The sequence below is a fragment of the Pangasianodon hypophthalmus genome, chromosome 10 (assembly GCF_027358585.1).
Source record: "Pangasianodon hypophthalmus isolate fPanHyp1 chromosome 10, fPanHyp1.pri, whole genome shotgun sequence".
Taxonomy (NCBI): Eukaryota; Metazoa; Chordata; class Actinopteri; order Siluriformes; family Pangasiidae; genus Pangasianodon; species Pangasianodon hypophthalmus.
The window spans coordinates 27,385,642-27,406,251 of record NC_069719.1 but is presented as its reverse complement, the minus strand read 5'-3'; the positions used below and the strand labels follow the sequence as shown (position 1 = coordinate 27,406,251).

The following is a 20,610-nucleotide window of genomic DNA, read 5'->3' as shown; positions in this document are numbered from 1 at the left end:
ATTACACCTGCTGCGGCCTGCTACATGGGATAAAAGCGCTCTCTCTCCATCCGCCTCTCCTCCGTCACCCGAGTGGAGATCGGTGCTGTTGAGTCGAGGACGATGTTCAGTCCACAAAAGAGGATTATAAAAATTCACTCTCTCACTTTCACTCCGCCTGCTGGACTCGACAGAACGCCGCGATCTCTGTAAATAGCAGTGCAGGAAGTTCAGGAAGTGCAGGTCATGCATGAACGTGTGCACCTGCGCTCCACTTTACTCTCACAGCGGGGCTTCAAATGGCAGAATCAGGGCTTTAGTTAGAACCACTGGGGGGAAAATCTAAAAAAAATCCATAAAAACTGCAGAAATCAAAACTTAACATACTTAGCGAACTCTGAATAAATCACTGTGCGTCATGCTGTTATAGGAAAATAATCAATGACGGAGTGGTGTGAGGATGCAGAGTCACTGTCACCACCCTGAAGCTGACTATTTTCTTATAAAGCGTTTTATTCATCTGAGCGTTTCTGAAGAGTTTCCCGTGTCAGGAAAAAAGATAAAAGATAAAAAAAACACCATACTTTTTATCCGTTTATTGTTACATTTAATCTTGTTGTAGATCTGTGGAAAAAATGCAGTCCTTCCTGAAGACTTTCCCATGTCGGAAACATGACGAAATAAAGAATGTCACACCTTTTTATCCATTTCTTGTTACATTTAAAGTAGTGGAACGTGTAAGAAATTCACTCGGTCCTGAAGACTGTCGGAAAAATGTTGTTTCGGTTAACGTTAGATAATAATAGGTTAGCTTGCAGTTTAATGTGTAATTTTAAAAATATTAAATAATATCCATAAAGATAAATAGGATATTAATAATAAATATTAAGCTGGAAGGGTTAATAGTTTATTAATAGTTATTAATATTAATAGTTTATTGGGTTAATAGTATATTATTCAAGGGTTAATAGTTTATAGTTAATTGGTTAAGTTTTATTTAAAAATTGTGATTATATAGTTATATAGTATGATTATATAGTTTTTTTTGTCTATGTCTATTTATTCTCATTAAATATTTCCATTCTTTTCCCATTTATTGGTGCTCAGGCTTCAATTTCTGCCTCATTCGCCCACACTTCCACTCAATCCTCAGCTTCTTAACCAAACTGAAGCTTCACCCAGCAGGAGGTTTGGTCTGAGGTGGTGGTTAGATGTCACTCAGAGGATTTTTTTACTAAACTATAATCAGGAAGCACCTGTCCCTTTGGATAAACAGTTATTTTTCCCAAATTCTGGCACAGAAAGGTTTCATGCCCACTTGGTGTTTCTGTGTGAAACGCTTGTGTGTGATTATTTACACACAGTAGAAAGTCACTGTCATGGGCTTTAACTGCCTTTCCCAAAAAAAGCAGATTTACTCGAGCCTTCCTGTCGTAATCTGGCCAGTTTGCAGGCTGATCGATACCGGGCACGACAGAGAGAAAGGCTTTTACCAGAGCGCGACACTAAATCTAATCAGACGCGCTCCAAGGTTGGCACATGAGCGGCTGAACTGGCAGATCTGAGCTGGAGATACGGGCGCATGGGTCACTGTAGATACTCCATCTCCACCCAACACACCCAAACAATGCCTTTTCATCAGCTTTCGGCCCTGTGGGAGACAAATCAGGCTTTCTGTTTCACATACAAACAGTGGAGTTTAGTGGGGAGGAAGTGATGGGAGGACGGCTGTAAAGAAAAAAAACGATTCAAATCGGGAAATCGGTCTACGACATAGCTGGATTTACAAGCCTTGATACGATACAATCTGAAAAGGAAATCGACATTGTTTAAAAAAACGATATTTCCGTCAGAAATCAATGCACATGACAATCGATACACACTCCCCTGTGTGACGAGAGGTCCTGTTTGCTGTGAACCATAACACACTGTTTTTTTCACTCTGTGGGAGATTTGGGTAGAGAATTAACATTCAGTACGTAAGAAATAAAACACTCTGTAACACTCCATCGAAACTTACCAGGAAGAAGAATTGCTCTCATACAACAGATCTTAAAGATTTGGGGGAATCTTCCGGCTCCTGCTCGCTGCTGATTGCTGTAGGCATTGCTGTTTTTCCTCAGCTGATACGCTAGTACGCTAGGAGAAGCATGCTCCTTTTAAATCTCCATATTCTCACAAGATTCGAGATAAAGCGTAAGCTACTTTACCAGAGGGAGTGGGGGCTTGATTAGGTTTAAATATTTCACATCTTGTAATATATGCACTATTTTATGATGAATAAACTACTTAATAATAGAAAATATAATATGTGATATGTAATAATATGAGATAATATGTATAAATATAATATGATACACTGTACTGTTACACCCTGATGTACTATATACTGAGATGTGTACCATAGAGTTACACCCCAAAAATCTACATATCGAGATGTGTATCGTATCGTTACACCTCAATATTCTACGTATAGTGATGTGTATCGTATCGTCACACCTCAATATTCTACATATAGTGATGTGTATCGTATCGTTACACCTCAATATGCTACGTATCGAGATGTGTATCGTATCGTTACACCTCAATATGCTACGTATAGTGATGTGTATCGTATCGTCACACCTCAATATGCTACGTATCGTGATGTGTATCGTATCGTTACACCTCAATATGCTACGTATCGAGATGTGTATCGTATCGTCACACCTCAATATGCTACGTATCGATACACATCTCGATACGTAGCATATTGAGGTGTAACGATACGATACACATTACTATACGTAGAATATTGAGGTGTAACGATACGATACACATCACTATACGTAGCATATTGAGGTGTGAGGATACGATACACATCTCGAACGTAGCATATTGAGGTGTAACGATACGATACACATCTCGAACGTAGCATATTGAGGTGTAACGATACGATACACATCATGATACGTAGCATATTGAGGTGTAACGATACGATACACATCATGATACGTAGCATATTGAGGTGTGACGATACGATACACATCTCGATACGTAGCATATTGAGGTGTGACGATACGATACACATCTCGATACGTAGCATATTGAGGTGTGACGATACGATACACATCTCGATACGTAGCATATTGAGGTGTAACGATACGATACACATCATGATACGTAGCATATTGAGGTGTGACGATACGATACACATCTCGATACGTAGCATATTGAGGTGTGACGATACGATACGTATCCTCACACCTCAATATGCTACGTATAGTGATGTGTATCGTATCGTTACACCTCAATATGCTACGTATCGAGATGTGTATCGTATCGTCACACCTCAATATGCTACGTATCGAGATGTGTATCGTATCGTCACCCCTCAATATTCTACGTATAGTAATGTGTATCATATCGTTACACCTCAATATGCTACGTATCGAGATGTGTATCGTATCGTCACACCTCAATATGCTACGTATCGAGATGTGTATCGTATCGTCACCCCTCAATATTCTACGTATAGTGATGTGTATCGTATCGTTACACCTCAATATGCTACGTATCGTGATGTGTATCGTATCGTCACACCTCGATATGCTACGTATAGTGATGTGTATCGTATCGTTACACGTATCGTATCCTCAATATTCTACGTATAGTGATGTGTATCGTATCGTTACACCTCAATATGCTACGTATCGAGATGTGTATCGTATCGTCACACCTCAATATGCTACGTACAGTGATGTGTATCGTATCGTCACACCTCGATATGCTACGTATTGAGATGTGTATCGTATCGTTACACCTCAATATGCTACGTATCGAGATGTGTATCGTATCGTTACACCTCAATATGCTACGTATCGAGATGTGTATCGTATCGTTACACCTCAATATGCTACGTATCAAGATGTATATCGTATCGTCACACCTCAATATTCTACGTATCGAGATGTGTATCGTATCGTCACACCTCAATATGCTACGTATCGAGATGTGTATCGTATCGTTACACCTCAATATTCTACGTATAGTGATGTGTATCGTATCGTCACACCTCAATATGCTACGTATCGAGATGTGTATCGTATCGTCACACCTCAATATGCTACGTATCGAGATGTGTATCGTATCGTTACACCTCAATATTCTACGTATAGTGATGTGTATCGTATCGTCACACCTCAATATGCTACGTATCGAGATGTGTATCGTATCGTTACACCTCCATATTCTACGTATCGAGATGTGTATCGTATCGTTACACCTCAATATTCTACGTATCGAGATGTGTATTGTATCGTTACACCTCAATATGCTACGTATCGAGATGTGTATTGTATCGTGACACCTCAATATTCTACGTATAGTGATGTGTATCGTATCGTCACACCTCAATATTCTACGTATAGTGATGTGTATCGTATCGTCACACCTCAATATTCTACGTATAGTGATGTGTATCGTATCGTCACACCTCAATATGCTACGTATCATGATGTGTATTGTATCGTTACACCTCAATATGCTACGTTTTGTGATGAGTATCGTATCATCACACCTCAATATTCTACGTATAGTGATGTGTATCGTATCGTCACACCTCAATATGCTACGTATCGAGATGTGTATCATATCGTTACACCTCAATATTCTACGTATCGAGATGTGTATCGTATCGTCTGAAAGAGGGAGCTGTGTTAATGGCCTGCGCTGAGTTTCAGGCACTCAGAAGAGTGTTTGTTTCAATCTGTCCGCATGTCATACCATCTCAGACAAGCTGTCTCCTCTAATATCTCACCTCGGCTGCGCTTGTCAGCTGGAATTTCCTGTTAGGACGGCTCTGTTTGACCTAAATACTGACAACTGCGAGCCTTTCTGACAAGTGCTTGGCACGAGGAGTGGCCCATCCTAACACCTCAGCGCTGTTGAGTTAAAAAAAAAAAACAGGTCCCTGGTGTTAATAATAACAATTACACACTGTGTTACTGACCAGTTGGGAAAAGCAGCAAGAGGAAAAGAAAGAAGACTGAATACCTGCAGCACTGAATATCTTAGAAAAAAACCCTCCATTACACACTGCTAATGTAAAACAACAGCGAGCGCGTCGTCGAGGCCAGCTGCAGCCACGCTTCCCATTAATCAGCGCTCGGCACCGCGAGCCGCCAACACGCACGGCAAACAAATTATCTCAAAGAGATGCCTGCCTTTCCTAATGGCAATTAATTACATCTATTCCATTTGTCATTCAGCGAGGCCAAAACACTCATCTGGGTGGTGTTGTGTACGCAAAAGGAGCGAGAGCGTTCCCTAACTGCTGATCTATTCCACGCTGTCAGACGCATCTGCATCGCCGTCATCACGCGCGATGGTGAAGAACGAGGACGTGTCGTACAGGAGCACCGATCCTCACAGGCCCACAGTTATAAAGCCTCCGGATTTTCAAAGACGCTTAAAAAAAGAGACTGATGTGATGAATGGCGCACGCAGTTAGTGATACTGAAAAAAAAATGACATCATGCAAATTAGTTTTGCGTGTGCTTTGAGTAAGAGCTGCAGGAGGAAAAGAAGGGAGAGTCAGTGTTGCGTAGCGTAAATGATGTTGAGTCCAGTTTAGAAAAATCATTTCTCGATGGAAGTCTGTCACTTGAAGAAAAAAATTACTATGTCAGAATAACAAATATGAGGGATGCATTGAAATATCGGCCACCAATATTTCGTTTTTGTTTCGTTTTGTTTTACGGTCAAGATTTTCACCTGGAACTGTTCTCTGTTGTCGAGGTCGTGGGCTAGCAGAGCATACTGAGCCTCAAACTGAGTTTTTTATACAATTATTTTGTTGTATGCAGTATTTTTTATTTTTTTTAATCTGTTTATATTAGTAAAATTTGTGTAAAACTGTAAAATTTTTAGAAAGTTAATTTTAAGTTATCTTTTATTAGGTCAGTTTTATCATACAGAACAGACTGGTTTGTTTAGTAAATAATAATTTAAGTAGCTAAATTACCTTTTGCATCAATGAGGTTTTTTGAGCTTAAGAACAATACCGATTAAATCTGATGATCAAAATAAATAAAAATAATGATTTAAAAAGAAGTGCTGAGATATGAGTAAAAGATAAATGTAGAGATGGCACGATACCACTTTTTCTCTTCCTACTCCGATACTCACACCAAAACCTTGAGTATCAGCCGAGACCCAGCCAATATTGATTTCTTTAAAAACTGAGTTCAGATTCTAAAACTTTGGTTCAAAACTCATCAGCTCCGAGAAATAAATAAAATAAATCTGAACCATTAAGGCTGCTTTTACATGAGCAGCAATTAGTCTGGTGTGTTTTCTCCTCTATGTGGTTCTTTAGGAAGGCGAGAACACAGCACTCGGGTTTATTTTGCGCTGGATCCGTGTTCACCATGCTCGATAAAGGGTTTTTTTTTAACGCCATATTCCTGACCAATGAATGAAAGTGCTTTACAAAGACATTCTCATCCCAACACACCAATTAGCTAATGTTTTTTTTTTCCTTTTTCACTAGGAAAACTAGATTACAGATGAAAAAGTGCAATTCTTTGTCCTTGTGGTGGTAATACACTGTGTCCAATTAGCAATGAGCAAGTCAATAAGGACCGCCCCTTTCCATTTGGAGTTAATGTTGAAAATGAAAATAAAAACGTACTCATTTTTCATCACACACATTAAAATAAAGCAAAAGTCATGTTTCTAAATTTGTGGTGTTTTTGGTGTGTTCATATGCTTTGCACTTCCAGGTGATATCTGGTGGAACAACCCTAAAAAAAAAATAAATAAAAAAGAGAAAGAAAGAAGAGAGCAGTGAGGAAAGAGAGAAAGTCTGAATAAAACGGCTCTGTGGGAGGTTAACATCATTCCCTCTCATGTGCATGAATCATCCTCTGAGTGTGTGTTTGTGACAGACACTGAACACACACCATGCTGCGCTTACACACTGACACTGCACACCTGTACACCAGACTGAGAGTCATTACTCCGTGTGTGTGTGTGTGTGTGTGTGTGTGTGTGTGTGTGTGGCTCGCCCTGCGTGACCTCCCAGCCAAGACTATTATTGCAGATTAATTTTCTCGGTCACAACAAAGCAAGGGAACTTTACAAGCAGAACGTAGCGTGGTTAGGTTTAGTGTCTCGGAGTCGGTCAGAGCCAAGGACAGCTGTAAAAACTCACATTTTAAGGGTGACTTCATTCAAAAGTTAAAGTGGCAAGATTTAGTGCAGGTCTATTTTAAGCAGAGAGCACTGTCCTTATTTAACTTCTATTATTATTATTATTATTATTATTATTAGGAGATGAATAACTCTTAGCAATCATTTTACAATACAAGGTAAGTTCCTGACTGAATAAAGGTTTGTGTTTGTAAAAACATGCAGAACACTAGTAAAAAAAATGTAATGTGATTTACAAAAAAAAAAAGCAAAGAAAAAAAGTTACAGCTTTACTTAAAGTTTAAGTTAAAAACTGAAACTTCCATTAATGTTAAATAAACGTCTCCTTACAGAAAACTTCACCGTATCAATGATTTTTTTTCCATTCGTTTATGGGCAGCGTCTGGCAATACAAGTTCCTGTGTAATCTGTTACTATAGAAACGATAATGTATCCCATAACATTTAATGTAACTATAAACAGATAAAAAAAGGTGCTTAGAGACGTGCTATTTGAACATCTTTGTTACCTGTGATAAGAAAGGAACATCTGTGAATCCTAACAGACTCAATATAAATGATATTACTATACATCTTCCTGCTATAAATCTACATTTTGCCCTGAGGGAATACAAACTTTTGCACTCATCAATCACCACTGGAGTGGAAGCACCTCGCTGAGAGGAAGTGGCTAGTGTGAATGTAGGGTTATGAGGCATCCATGGTTCAAAAATCAACCTGATCAGTGAACAACAACAACAACAACAACATCAACAACAACAAGGACAGTAACAACAACAACAGCAACAATAGCAACAGCAGCAACCACAATAATAACAACAGTAACAATAATAACAACAAACAATAACAACATCAGCAGCAGCAGCAGCAACAACAACAACAATAAAAACAGCAGTAACCATGGCAGCAACAACAACAACAACAGTAGCAACAACAACAACAACAGTAGCAACAGCGACAACAACAACAACAATAAAAACAGCAGTAACCATGGCAGCAACAACAACAACAACAGTAGCAACAACAACAACAACAGTAGCAACAGCGACAACAACAACAACAATAAAAACAGCAGTAACCATGGCAGCAACAACAACAACAACGGTAGCAACAACAACAACAGTAGCAACAGTGACAACAATAAAAACAATAAAAACAGCAGTAACCATGGCAGCAACAACAACAACAACAGTAGCAACAACAACAACAACAATAGCAACAGCAACAAAAACAACAACAATAAAAACAGCAGTAACCATGGCAGCAACAACAACAACAACGGCAGCAACAGCAGCAACAACAACAACAACTACAAGAGCAAAAACAACAACGTGTTTTTTATGTCACTGTACACAAAAAAGTAATAATTAAAAAGAATTATAAATAATATATCATTAATTAATAAATTAAATTATTGAAATAATATGAATCAAATTATTATTTTATTTTCATAATATATTTTTTTTATATTTAAAAATAATTTTAAAAACCCACAACAGTAGAGAACTCAGTGGAGATGTGGACACCAATAAAAACATGCTTTTGCAAATTTTATTAGACTCAGACAAACACACAAAAACCTTTTTGAGTTTTTTTGCTGGACCAGATGAAAAAAAAACACCCACTCACACATTCCGAGCACGGCGGCGAAGCGAAGAGAGAAAAGTCTATTTCGACCATCATCAATCTTTTGATTACTTACACGCCAGCTCCCACGCGGCGGCTCCGAGATGCCACAGCCGGTTAATAATTCTATCCATTTTCAAAGGAGGACTCCGTCATTTATTAGGTTCCATATCTATCTCATCAGCTGTCTAATAACTCTGCTGATCATTGGCTAATGCCCGGGCCGCTCTCCAGGCCTGATAACGCGCATGGCTACAGTGTTCCCTTTATTTACTGCACTGAATAAGCTGGACATTACTAATGAGAACTGCACAGAGTGTGGTAAAGGTTATACAGGACACGGTGGACACTGATGATGACCAACACGTCCTCATCATTATTATTCCAGTCGCGTCTGAGGTTAACGTCGTACACGCTTCTAATGCAGTCCCCCGCAGTGAGACAGAGGGGGCGGAGTTATACGACTTTATTCCACAGCGCTGTTCTCAACTGGTCACAAGGTGTTCATTAATTTTCTATAACCGCAGCTCTGGCACATTCTGCATTAATCGAATGTACTGACAGACAGGAAGTAGTATTCAACCAACTCTGAATGAAACTGATAATCAGAAGACTGCAAGCTACTTACCATACGCTATTGTTTCTATAGTAACGGCTCATTCACATGGACGAACTAAAACTAATAATAAACAGACTAAAAAAATGGCTTTTGATTTAACAAACAAAAACGTGTGTAGTTGTTGATATAGTGACATTTTCTGTAAGGAGATTTTATTTTATTTAACATTTATGGAAGGAGTCTCCAGTGTCAACGCTTTGGAACAGTCAGAGGTAAAGCTGTAAGTTTTGTGCGGAGAGTTTACACTTTGCGGTTTCTCGGTAACACAACAAGCTGTGTTTTTTTGTCTTATTAACTTCAAAAGAGAGAAAAAACTAGAGGGAATGACTGTTTATAGGTGCTATAATGTAATATGTAATGTTAGGTAATGTAATGCTGTTCCACAATATTAAATGTACCTAAAAATGGATAAAAAAAAAACATGTTTTTAATAAATTGTGTTCATTTTGGTGCTATAAGAGGGGAAAAAAAACACTTCAGGACATGCCTTTATAGAAAACAAATCAACTTCATGTGGTCATCAACTTCACCCTGGCGTTGATTATTTACCTGTAAGGGAACAACCCAGAGTGTTTTCTTCCTTACAGGATGTGTATACATGAGTGTTTGTACTGTGTGTACGTGTGTGAGGACAGACAGAATGAAAAATATGATAAATGTTTGGCATGCCCGTGTTCTCTCTCTCCTACTCATCGTTTTAAGTTAGCGTGTTGGCTTTTTTGCACGGCTCAGTGGCTCACGTGGCCGAGCCCGGTCCGTATTTACCTGTCTGTCACGTCCACTGATGCCTGCGCGCACAACGATAAGGAAAGGTTGCTGTTTAAACAAACCCACACACAGTGTGTGCATATTAATTTCCGACAGACAAATCGAGCCTGATTAAATATAACAGCAGGGAGAGTCACACGAAAGCAGGAGATTCCATTTACTAATCCTGCGGCTTTCAGAGGACATCCGAGCGTCTGCACGACGTGGAGCATTAAAATGAGCTGAAAAGAGGGAGAGGAAATACATACATTCGGACAGTTTTTTTTTGTTGTTGTTATTTAATATACTTCCGGTGCATATATCCATTTCAATTTAAATTAAAAGTGTGTATTCATAAGCATAATGAAAGATATGTCTAAAAAACATATTTGATAGGCGGAAAAAAAAGTATCTGGACACCACAAATGAACAACGTTAGTAACATTAGCACACGTGAATGCTAAATGTGGCATTGTGGTTCATTTATGGTCCAGTCCTCTCGGAAAATCAGCTTCAGTTCCCCAAGGTTTTTACGAGGATCCCTGTGATGGACTCGCGATTTCAATATCCTCTATAAATTTTCACTGGGATTCAGGTCAGGAGAGTTATTTTGTCCGTATGTTTACAATTGTTATCTTGTCGAAACCTCCGTATTTTCCCTATATTCGTCCATATTTCTTGGCCAATGAGATTAAATTCTGCTCTAATACATCCCGGGACATCGCTCCAGTCATGGTTCCCCTGATGATGTGTAACGCCTCAGTACCATTTGTAGTGAATCAGATCCATATAATGATGCTCCCATCTCTGTACTTCACTGTGGGTATGATGGTGTTCTTGCGATCATTCGCACAACCGTTCTTTCTCCAAACACGAAATGCTGAATTATTGCCATAGAGTTTTATTTTTTTCATCGCACCAGAGGATATTGCTCTAAAAGTTCTGATTTGTCTAAATGCTTATAGACGTGCATGTATGTGCTTCCTCTTTAGAAGAGGAGTTTTGCATGAGGTGCAGGAACCCGAGATGATTGTAGTGCAGATTGATATTGTTCCTGCTGCTTTCAGGTTGTCCTGCAACTCTTTTCGAGTGTCTCCTGGTTTCGAGGAAATATATGCAAAATAAAAGTGTGAATATTTATTTACCCTATATATTTAAAATGTCTGAATGTTTATTTCCCCTCACTGTAAATAATAGCAGGAGACACTGAAGATACTTAAAGACGTGTTTAGTGTTCAGCGTTTGATTCAATTTCACCCAAAGATACTTCCTTCAAACAACATCGGGCCTCATTTTATCAATATTTTAATAAAGTAAGTGAAGTTATGCCAAACCGAATTAAAATTTCCCACCAGATTTACAAAAGTCACAAGATTTTCTTCATATGTGCAAACACTGAAAAACTCCAAATGTTTTCATGGCACAGATGATTCACATTTAGCCACACCCACAAAAATCCATAAAGGCCAGAGAGCTGAACAGTGAAAGCACGCCTCCTAAATCTTCCACTAATGCAGCTCAGCCACTGCTAAGTCTTCCTCGTTTTATAGCTAACTAACCATTCTTTTATTTCTGCGATTCTGTGAGTGATTCTGTGAATGTAGGCGTGAGCAAAAAGTCCCCTCAGAAACCCGACGAAGACCCAGTGAAAAAAAAAATAATAATAATTTGTTCATTGATTCGGACGAAATTCAGGAAATGTTTAAAAACAATCCACAAATGAATGCAGGAGGCTTGAACACATGCCACATGATGATTAAATGAGCATATTATAATACAGCCTTTGTGTTACGCCACTTTCTCCGAAGTCCCTGTAAGCCACTAAATTCTCAGCCTGAAGTTTTCTTCTCCTTTGTCCACTTTGGAACGGTTACACAAAACCGAAACCACTGCTGGTTTGTTATGTGAAATAAAACACAACCTGAAGTGCATTCATGAAGAACATGAGACTCATTGTTCATTCTGTTTCGGTGATTAATGGTGCGTTGTGTGAAAATCTGTAACATAAGCACTGCGTCCATGTGAGGAAGTGTTTCGGCTGTATTTTCTGAGCTGTACAGTCATTAACATACAGCGTAATGTAGTTATGTTTCAGGCCATGCGTCATGTTCACCGTTTATAGCGTATGTAGTGGATATAGCACGTGTTTTGGGATCCGTCCAGGTAATATTAGCAGGCTTCTTCTCATTTGCATTGTTATTTGTGTTATCTTCTTGTGGTATCAGCTCAGTTGTAGATATTAAACCTCACTTCATCTGTACAGCATTTTACCATTTCCTGTCACATCACGCTGCATGTCCACTTCGTCTTCTGATTAAAAAAAACCCACACTCTGCTACCAACAACAATGCAAGAGTTGTATGCATGAGTAACTGTCAGTGCCTGATATTGAAATAATAGAGTGCTGGATCAAGTGCTATTCTATGTGCTGCTAAATAATGAGTCTGGAAGCCATTTTGTTCAGGTAAACCAGTCATAAATATAGTAGACTCCTATTAGATTTATTTCAATGCTCACCATCTTCACATTAATATACCCTCATATTTTTTGCTTTGATGTTGCATTCTATTCCAGTTGATAGAAAAAAATACCACTATCTCCATCTTCAGTCTGCATTTTCTATCCCTGTTTTTTTTTTTTTTTCAGGCTTAAATGCAAGACACTGTTGATAAACCTTGCCTCTGAGGTTCGACTCAAGAAAAATCTGGCAACCTCAAAGGCGTGATCTGCACACGGGTAATCTTTCTCGTTTGAAAGGGGCGGCTTAACTTAAGCAGCTGCGTAACCCGACTCTGAATACAAGGAACTTTCCTCATGTACATACTTATAAACAACTTTTAAACTTAAGTAGTCGACTCTGAATAAGAGAGGAAATAAAACAAGATTGAGACTCTAAGAGAAAAGGCCTCAGCGTGTCGCATTGTTTTACAAACATGACTCATTCATTAATATTCACGAGCACGTTTTATTCTCTAAAACGAACGCTAATGTTGGCACAGTGGGACACGTTCACGCAGAGGCCCGAGGGTTTGTTCGTGATAAGCAGAGTGCCCTCACCTCGTTGACGTCTATTCCATGCTCCGTCATGTACTCGCGATCGTTCACCTGCCCCCCCTCCACAAAGTCCATGGTCAGGACGCGCTTGGTTGAAAGGTCCCAGTGGATCTTTGGTACCTGAAACAAAAAAAAAGGACACTGACATTTCAGCAAGGAACTGTGGGAAACAGAACCGATTCATGAAAGCGGCAGGACTCAAACATACACTGCTGATCTCTGTCATATTTCCTGCCTCTGATCCTGCTGATTTGACTGGCAGATTAATTAACTGATTGTGTTTTTTTTTAACTGACTGCTTTAATAATCCTGCTTTTATCGTGATTTTTGAATACTGAAACTCTGAGAGACAAAACGAGAGCATGAGGCTAACAGAGATGCATGAATAAAGTAGAGGTGATCCTGAGGGTTTCTCTAAATCCAGACTGAGAAATTCCACCCTGCTGAGAGTCATTTCCCTTCCTGTGCATGGAAAATGGGACACCTGAAACACCTCAAGGCAAACAAAAAGAAGTTCTTTATTCAAATAACAAAAAACTTGTATATTTCTATCAGTTAACCCTCTATTGTCTGTGCGCACGTCTGCCATTTTCATACCTAAGTTGCCAAACAGTCAATAAAACTGTCCCTATTTCGATAATAGAGACAGTGTTTTATATCATTTTTCAGCACAGGGACACGTTTATACATGGATTAACATCCGTCTTCAAAATTGTTCAGTGATTAAATAAGAATACTTCTTTATAATTCACACGAGATAACAAAAAAACATATTTTTCACTGAAATATGAAGCTACATGTAGATGTGCATTCAGGTCTTTGTGACATGAAGCAATTTAAAGTAAATCTCTACGCCAAATAATTCCTAGATTATTGAGTAGTGTGTAAGATATTTCATGCCGTCAGTGACCTCAGCAGGTGAAAGGTGCAGTTTGCAAATGGTTAAAAGTGTTTCTAGTCTTGAGTTGCAAGATTTCCAGGCTTCTACTGATAAAGTATTTTTCATACAGTCTACATCTTCCTGGTCCAGAAATGAGCTTCACAGCGGCTGAAGCAGAGCAGAGCATTACTTTAAAAAATTATACATGTTTTTATATCATTTTTTAATACTTTTATGCTATTAATTATCTCCGTGAAGCAGTATTATCAAATATAGGAATTTAAACTACTACTAATACTAATAATTATTATTATTATTATTAGTAGTAGTAGTAGTATATGCATCATATTTGCATAAACGTTAACTTGATTGCATTGCCTAGCCACGCCCACTTCACGTCACCCCATTGCTCTGCTTCCTGTTGCTGTAATTTACCAAATTTTAGACAAATACAGAACTGACAGTGTGAACGCTGAGTAAAAAATGTCACCCTGTCACTTGGGTTTGTCTTCATAGCTCCATTTTTACAAAACTAACAGCTGCAATCATTTTTTTTTTACTCACACTACCTTCTTTAGTAGCGTTCATACCAATAAACAGCCTCATTGAATTTAAATAAAATGAACTGAGAGAGAAGAAAACAAGTACAGGAACAGAGAGAGAAGAGAAGAAAACAAGAGAGAGTGAGAAACCAAGAAGAAAAGAGAGAGAAAGAGAGAGAAAGAGAGTGTGTGTGTGTGAGTGTGTGTGTGTTGGGGTTTCCGTGTGGAGCAGGCCAGCGGTGTGATGAGGTGTGATGAGGTGTGATCAGCAGCCTGTGAAGTTATCGTCCGCCGCTAACACCACTGATCTGCTCTTACATCACTCCAGCTGACACCAGACTGACCTTCATCCGCCCTTCATCTCCTCTTACACACCCCACAGTGACTCCACTGTTTTCTTTACAGCCTCCGTTTCTGAGAACTTTCCATCAAAAAAGGGTTTCATCTGATACATAAAAAAGGCTTTATCAAGCATGTCCTGGTTGGGGAACTCAATGCAGACTCATACACAGATGATTTCCATTTCAGAAAACAGTTTTATTCATTAGAATTAATTCAATTTTTAACTTATTAAAAAACAAGAGCTTACTTTTTGTCTGTTTATAGTTACATTTAATGCTGTGGAACGTCTGCAAAACAAGTTGGTTCCTGTTCTCACTTATGTTATAGCAGCTATAAACGATGGTCGCTTCCTCACCATCCTCTCTTTTCTCTCTCTCTCTCTTTCTCTCTCTCTCTCTCAAAAAACCCAGCCATGATACAGATAAAGCACGAAGCGTAAACTCCTCCGTCCTGAACATCTCAAAAAAACTTACCGCTCCAGCTTTACCTCTGACTTTAACAAAGTGCTGACACTGGAGACTCCTTACATAAATGTTAAACATCTTGTCACAGAAAACCTGCATACAGTTATACATTTTTTGTTAAAACAATAACACATTATCATTACGAGTGCTGTTATAGAAACTTAATCAACACCTTCTCACCAAGAGTGCTGTGCTATAATCATGCATAATAAAACAGTAAAAAAAAAAAAAAAAAAAAAAAATAGAGGTTATGGATCTATTTCTGTCACAATGTCCACTTTCTGATGTCAGAAGTAAAATTTATACACTTCTGATGAGACTTTACTGTACTTCTGTTATTTATTAGGAGTAAAGCAGACCTCTGGGAGAGCACTGGGCAGTTATTATGATAGATTATTCACCTCATAAAGTGCTCTTGACAATAGAGGTTTACACGAATAACTGCTTACACTTACAATGAGCTTACAATGACTTACACTGACCTAACTGCTTACACCTACAATGAGAAATAACTCAACTACAGTGAGCTTTAATTCACTGCATGAAAGGAATCCTGAGAGAACGTAAAACTATCGCCCAAACACAAATTTACTACAGAGAAAATATTTAACATCGACCCAATAAAAACCACGCAGTGCTGCCTGAAGTAAGAGATCTGTTTATAGTGACATAGTCATACATCAGAAAACAGAAATAAAAGATGCTAGATTTCTGAAAAAAAAGAAAAAAAGACAGAATCTCCGCTTACAACAACAGTAAGCAAAAGCAATGAGTCAGGAAGAGGACACGTCCACAGGGGTGGATTAAACAAAACACTATTGATTTTTTGATTCAATTGTACTGGAACTATAAATGAATAATGAGGCTGTTGGACAGGACCTCGAAGAACCGTCTCGGACAGTCAGAGCACCTTCCTTACACAATCCAATCAACGGAGGCGGTAGTTTAGACCGCATGTATCGAGCTGCTTTAATAGAAAAACCACGGCACTTCTCCAACATCTCTGACTCGACTCATGAGGAGACTGAACCGGAGCTGGTGAGTCCAATTAGATGTTAACGACAATAAAAACTTCTCCCGCTTTTCAATGCTTAATAATCAATTTTGGGCAAATCGCTCACACAAACGAATGTCGATAGACAATAAAACAGGCATGGAAAAAAGTGTGTTCACTTGAATGATGATCATGAAATTATAATTCTGTGTAAATGCAAATTAGATGCACATTAGAAATAGCCCTACTCCTATTAAAAGCAGTGTTGCATGGATTGTATTTGCATATTGGAACTGGATTGGCTCTTATATTTTATGATGTAATAACACTTGTTTGAAAGCAAATCATTTTCCAATGAGATATTCGGCTTTAATTTCTTTAAAAAATGAAAAAAAAATAAATAAATAATCCTATTTTTTTTCATTGATGGTGGACATGTATTTGCATATTGGAACCTAAGTGTTTCTTATATTTTATGATCTAATAATACGTGTTCAAAAGCAAATCAGATTTTCCAATCAGATCTACAGCTTCAACCATTTCAACCAAAAAAAAACTTTCCCAAAAAAAATGGAAAAGTGACACATAGGGTGACATCAAGCATTTTTTTTTATCTCCCAACCAATCAAGTTGCAAGTTAGAGGTCTAATTCAGTGAATTTGCATTTGTTTTTGTTGTTTTTTTTTTAAAGCAGAAAACTGTAGTTTTCAGGTGTTTCCTATATCACAATACCAACAAGCTGAAAATCGTAAATGCTATGAGTAAACTGTAGATAGTTCGTCTTTGATGTGTGTACGAGAGAGCTGTTCAAACCTTGAGGAAGTCGAAGTGCTTGAGCATGTGGGACACTTTCTCGGCGTTTCGTCCCTCGTTGAGGAAGTCGAGCTCGAGAGGCATGTTTCGTTTAGCCTCTTCTACCAGCCACATGAACGCAAAGTCTGGAAAGATCCAATGAACTACATGCAGGAGGAACTACACACACACACACACACACACACACAGACACATTGACAAATGATTTGGTTGGAGGTCATTTTGAAAAATCGACTGAAAACATGATTTCATCAAGCAACAGAATTCCAGGAAAAAATAAATGTTTCAGCGGGAATCACTGACTCACCAGGAAAATGATTCATACTGCATTGTGTTTTAGGAAACAATATATGACCGAGTATAGATTTTAAAATGCATGTTGTACTTCTACCTAAAAATCAAAATCAAAATTCCCCTTTGTTTCTGTAGATTTGAACTTCATTAATTAGTAATTCACTAGTAATTAAATTTAAAACATATTTGATTAGATCAATTTATAGAGATACTTTTATTCATTATTCATTAAAGTTACTTTAATTTAAAAAAAAAATACAACAAAATTCATGCTAGGTGAAGCTAGCGGTGAGGGGGTTGGGATAAAAGTATTTAAATTAACAAATTAATGTTTTTTATTTATTTAAATATTGTAAAAGTATGGAAGTTATTGATAAAAAGACATTAAAAAAACTAAAATGTAGCAATTAAAAGCATTACAAGTCTGAAAGATCATAATTTCCCCCATCTGTTTCTGTAGATTTTACATTCATTTATAAACTATATAAAATATAGCTTTACAAAAATTGACAACTGAAAATCTCTATAAAAAATTGAATTAAAAAAATTTCCCAGCATGTTTCTCCATGTTTTTACTTCATTTATTATAACTATAGTTAAAATATCCAATTAAATCCACAGTAATTTACTTGGATAGCACAAAACGAATCATCTTTGCACAAGGACTGACTATGGCTCCTGGAGGTTTAAGGGATTCAGAAGGGAAAAAGCCATATTGTATATACTGAAAGTTCAAAAAGAAAAAAAGCATATTGGTTACATTTATAAAGCATTTATTTACATATAGATGGCACTGAAATGAATGAAGTGATCAGGGGTTCAGGAAGACGGATGAAACTGAGTGGTCATGCTTAGACGGCCATTTTCAATAACAACCAAAGAATAAAAGCAACAGGTGAGTGATGGGGCCCATTACTTAAATACTAATGTGTTGTGAATAAGACCTGACTCTCAGGAGGTGTGTATGTGAGTGTGTGACAGTGACGGAGAGGGTGAATTAGTCAGCTCTGGCGCTGCTCTCGCGCAGCTCTCGCGCTGCACTCACCTCCATCACCATGATGTCCTTGGAGCTCTGAGCCTGGACCTTCGGATGCTGCACTTTGACCGCCACCGTGGTGCCGTTAGCCAGGACGGCCCTGTGGACCTGAGCGAGAGACGCTGCCCCCTGCGGCTTCTCCTCAAAGCTCACAAACAACTCATCCAGCTGTTGGGACGAAAATAGGTAGAATTTTAACAAAGATTTTTAATAAGATATAAAGTAGGAAATGTAAGAGGAAGTGCTACCTGCTGGTCCTAGGTCTTGTTTAATGATTTATGGCTAAGGTCATGAGGGGAAAGTATGTCACTGCATATTTTATTGGGGTGTATGTGCTTTTTATTCAGATGTGCTATATAAACTGGAGAACACTGGCTCTAGCGATGTGCCTTACAGACAAAAGTGGAAAGACCCTAATTTAGTAAGTTAGTTAGTTAGTTAGTTAGTTAGTTATCCACTCCTTTTGCTTAGCTTCTACTCCAAATTGTTTCTTGTTGAATTTAATTTATCAGCTATATTTAAAACATCTCACTTGTTCTTCATCCATTATGGTTACTTTAATGAGGAAAAACACAAAAAATGGACAAATTCAAACAAAAACAGGAGCTGAGGCTGAAATTTCACACAAAAAAAGTCATAAGATGACTTATGAAGGCTGAACCCTGCCCCTTAACCATAACCCCAACCCTAACCGTAACTTTAACCTTTTATACTTTTTATACTATTTATGTTAGGTGAATTGTTAGTAATTTACAAAATTATTTGAAATGTCAATTTAAATAATTTCCTTTTTCCTTTTTCCTTTTTAGTATTTTTTATATTAATTCGCACACCATTTTTAAAGTTCTCTTACGTATATGCTAGCTGCATATACTCTTGTTACCTTGGCAATGTCTAGAAATGCAGATTGTACCTTTACAACAAGTTTGGGTTTAGTTTTTTAGGTTGTTTGCACATGTAGTTCACCCCTGAAGCTTCAAAAAAGATTTTGTTCAATTGCACATGGATGAAGTTGTAAAAGAAAAGGTACTGAATGCTAAACCAAACCCCATCCTTAACTGTAACCACCTCAATGCTGTAACTATAGTCTGCGCTGCCTGCTATAAATCCCACCTCCTGCTGCACTACACACATCAACCAAGGATTACCACTACACACATCAACCAAGGATTACCACTACACACATCAACCTGGTTGGCATAAGAACAGTTTTTAGGTTACATAGCTACCACTTTTTTGGCCTAGTCAATTAGGTTTCCAAAAAAAAAAAAAACATGAGACAGGACAACACATTGGAGCTTCAGTGATGCAACATCCCTCTTATTAGAACGCCAACATTCAACATGATCACATGACCACATGATCACTGGCTCAACAGATCTGTTTTAGCAGGTAGGTGTAAAAGGGGGGACAATTTCATCTTCTATGCATGCACTTGTGAATGGATAGCAATACAACACAGAAAGCATTAGCATTATAAAGAAATGAGACATCATAATTCACGACACCAGCTGCCAATGTTTCCGTGACAGGTACTGGTGACGTAACCACCACACAGACGTGACGCCAGTTTCTCCTAATTTCTGGGAAATAGTAAAGCATTAAATCCACTTCAGGCATCAGCAGGCTGCATTGTTTGCTAAGTAGCAGCCGAGTCAATACAAGGAGTGAGCAATTCTCTCTCCACATGAAACATTGTGAAATCTTAGTTATTTACGAAATGAGAGAGGCACTTTGCTGGTCACCAAACACAGCCCACCTTTAAATGAGTGTGAACACCACTTAATGAAGGTCAAGTGACTCTATTTAGACTGCTTCTTTTTTCCGACTGGGTAAACACACCTCTGGGAAAAGACAAATAAGTGTAAAAATACAAAGAAAAACAAGAATAAGAAATGAAATGCTGAGTTTAAAAAAAAAAAACATATTATGATTAAAAGTGTACAAAGTCTGTTTGGATAAATTTTTCCAAACCAAAAAACATTGCCTCACAGCCATATTTTATTTCAAAAAGTGTTAATATTAGA

At 38.1% G+C, this 20,610-nt stretch overlaps 1 protein-coding gene across 2 annotated transcripts in view; it reads right to left on the bottom strand.

Annotated features, from left to right (window-relative positions):
• adck1 (aarF domain containing kinase 1) overlaps positions 1-20,610 on the bottom strand; it is a 122,879-nt gene that overhangs the window by 37,564 nt on the left and 64,705 nt on the right. For both annotated transcript variants that reach the window (XM_026926030.3, XM_026926031.3), the window contains exons 5-7: positions 18,593-18,751; positions 17,254-17,412; positions 13,222-13,338 (exon numbers count right to left, since the gene is read on the bottom strand). In XM_026926030.3, the coding sequence (XP_026781831.3) occupies positions 13,222-13,338; positions 17,254-17,412; positions 18,593-18,751 (435 nt within the window). The remainder of the gene's footprint in view (positions 1-13,221; positions 13,339-17,253; positions 17,413-18,592; positions 18,752-20,610) is intronic.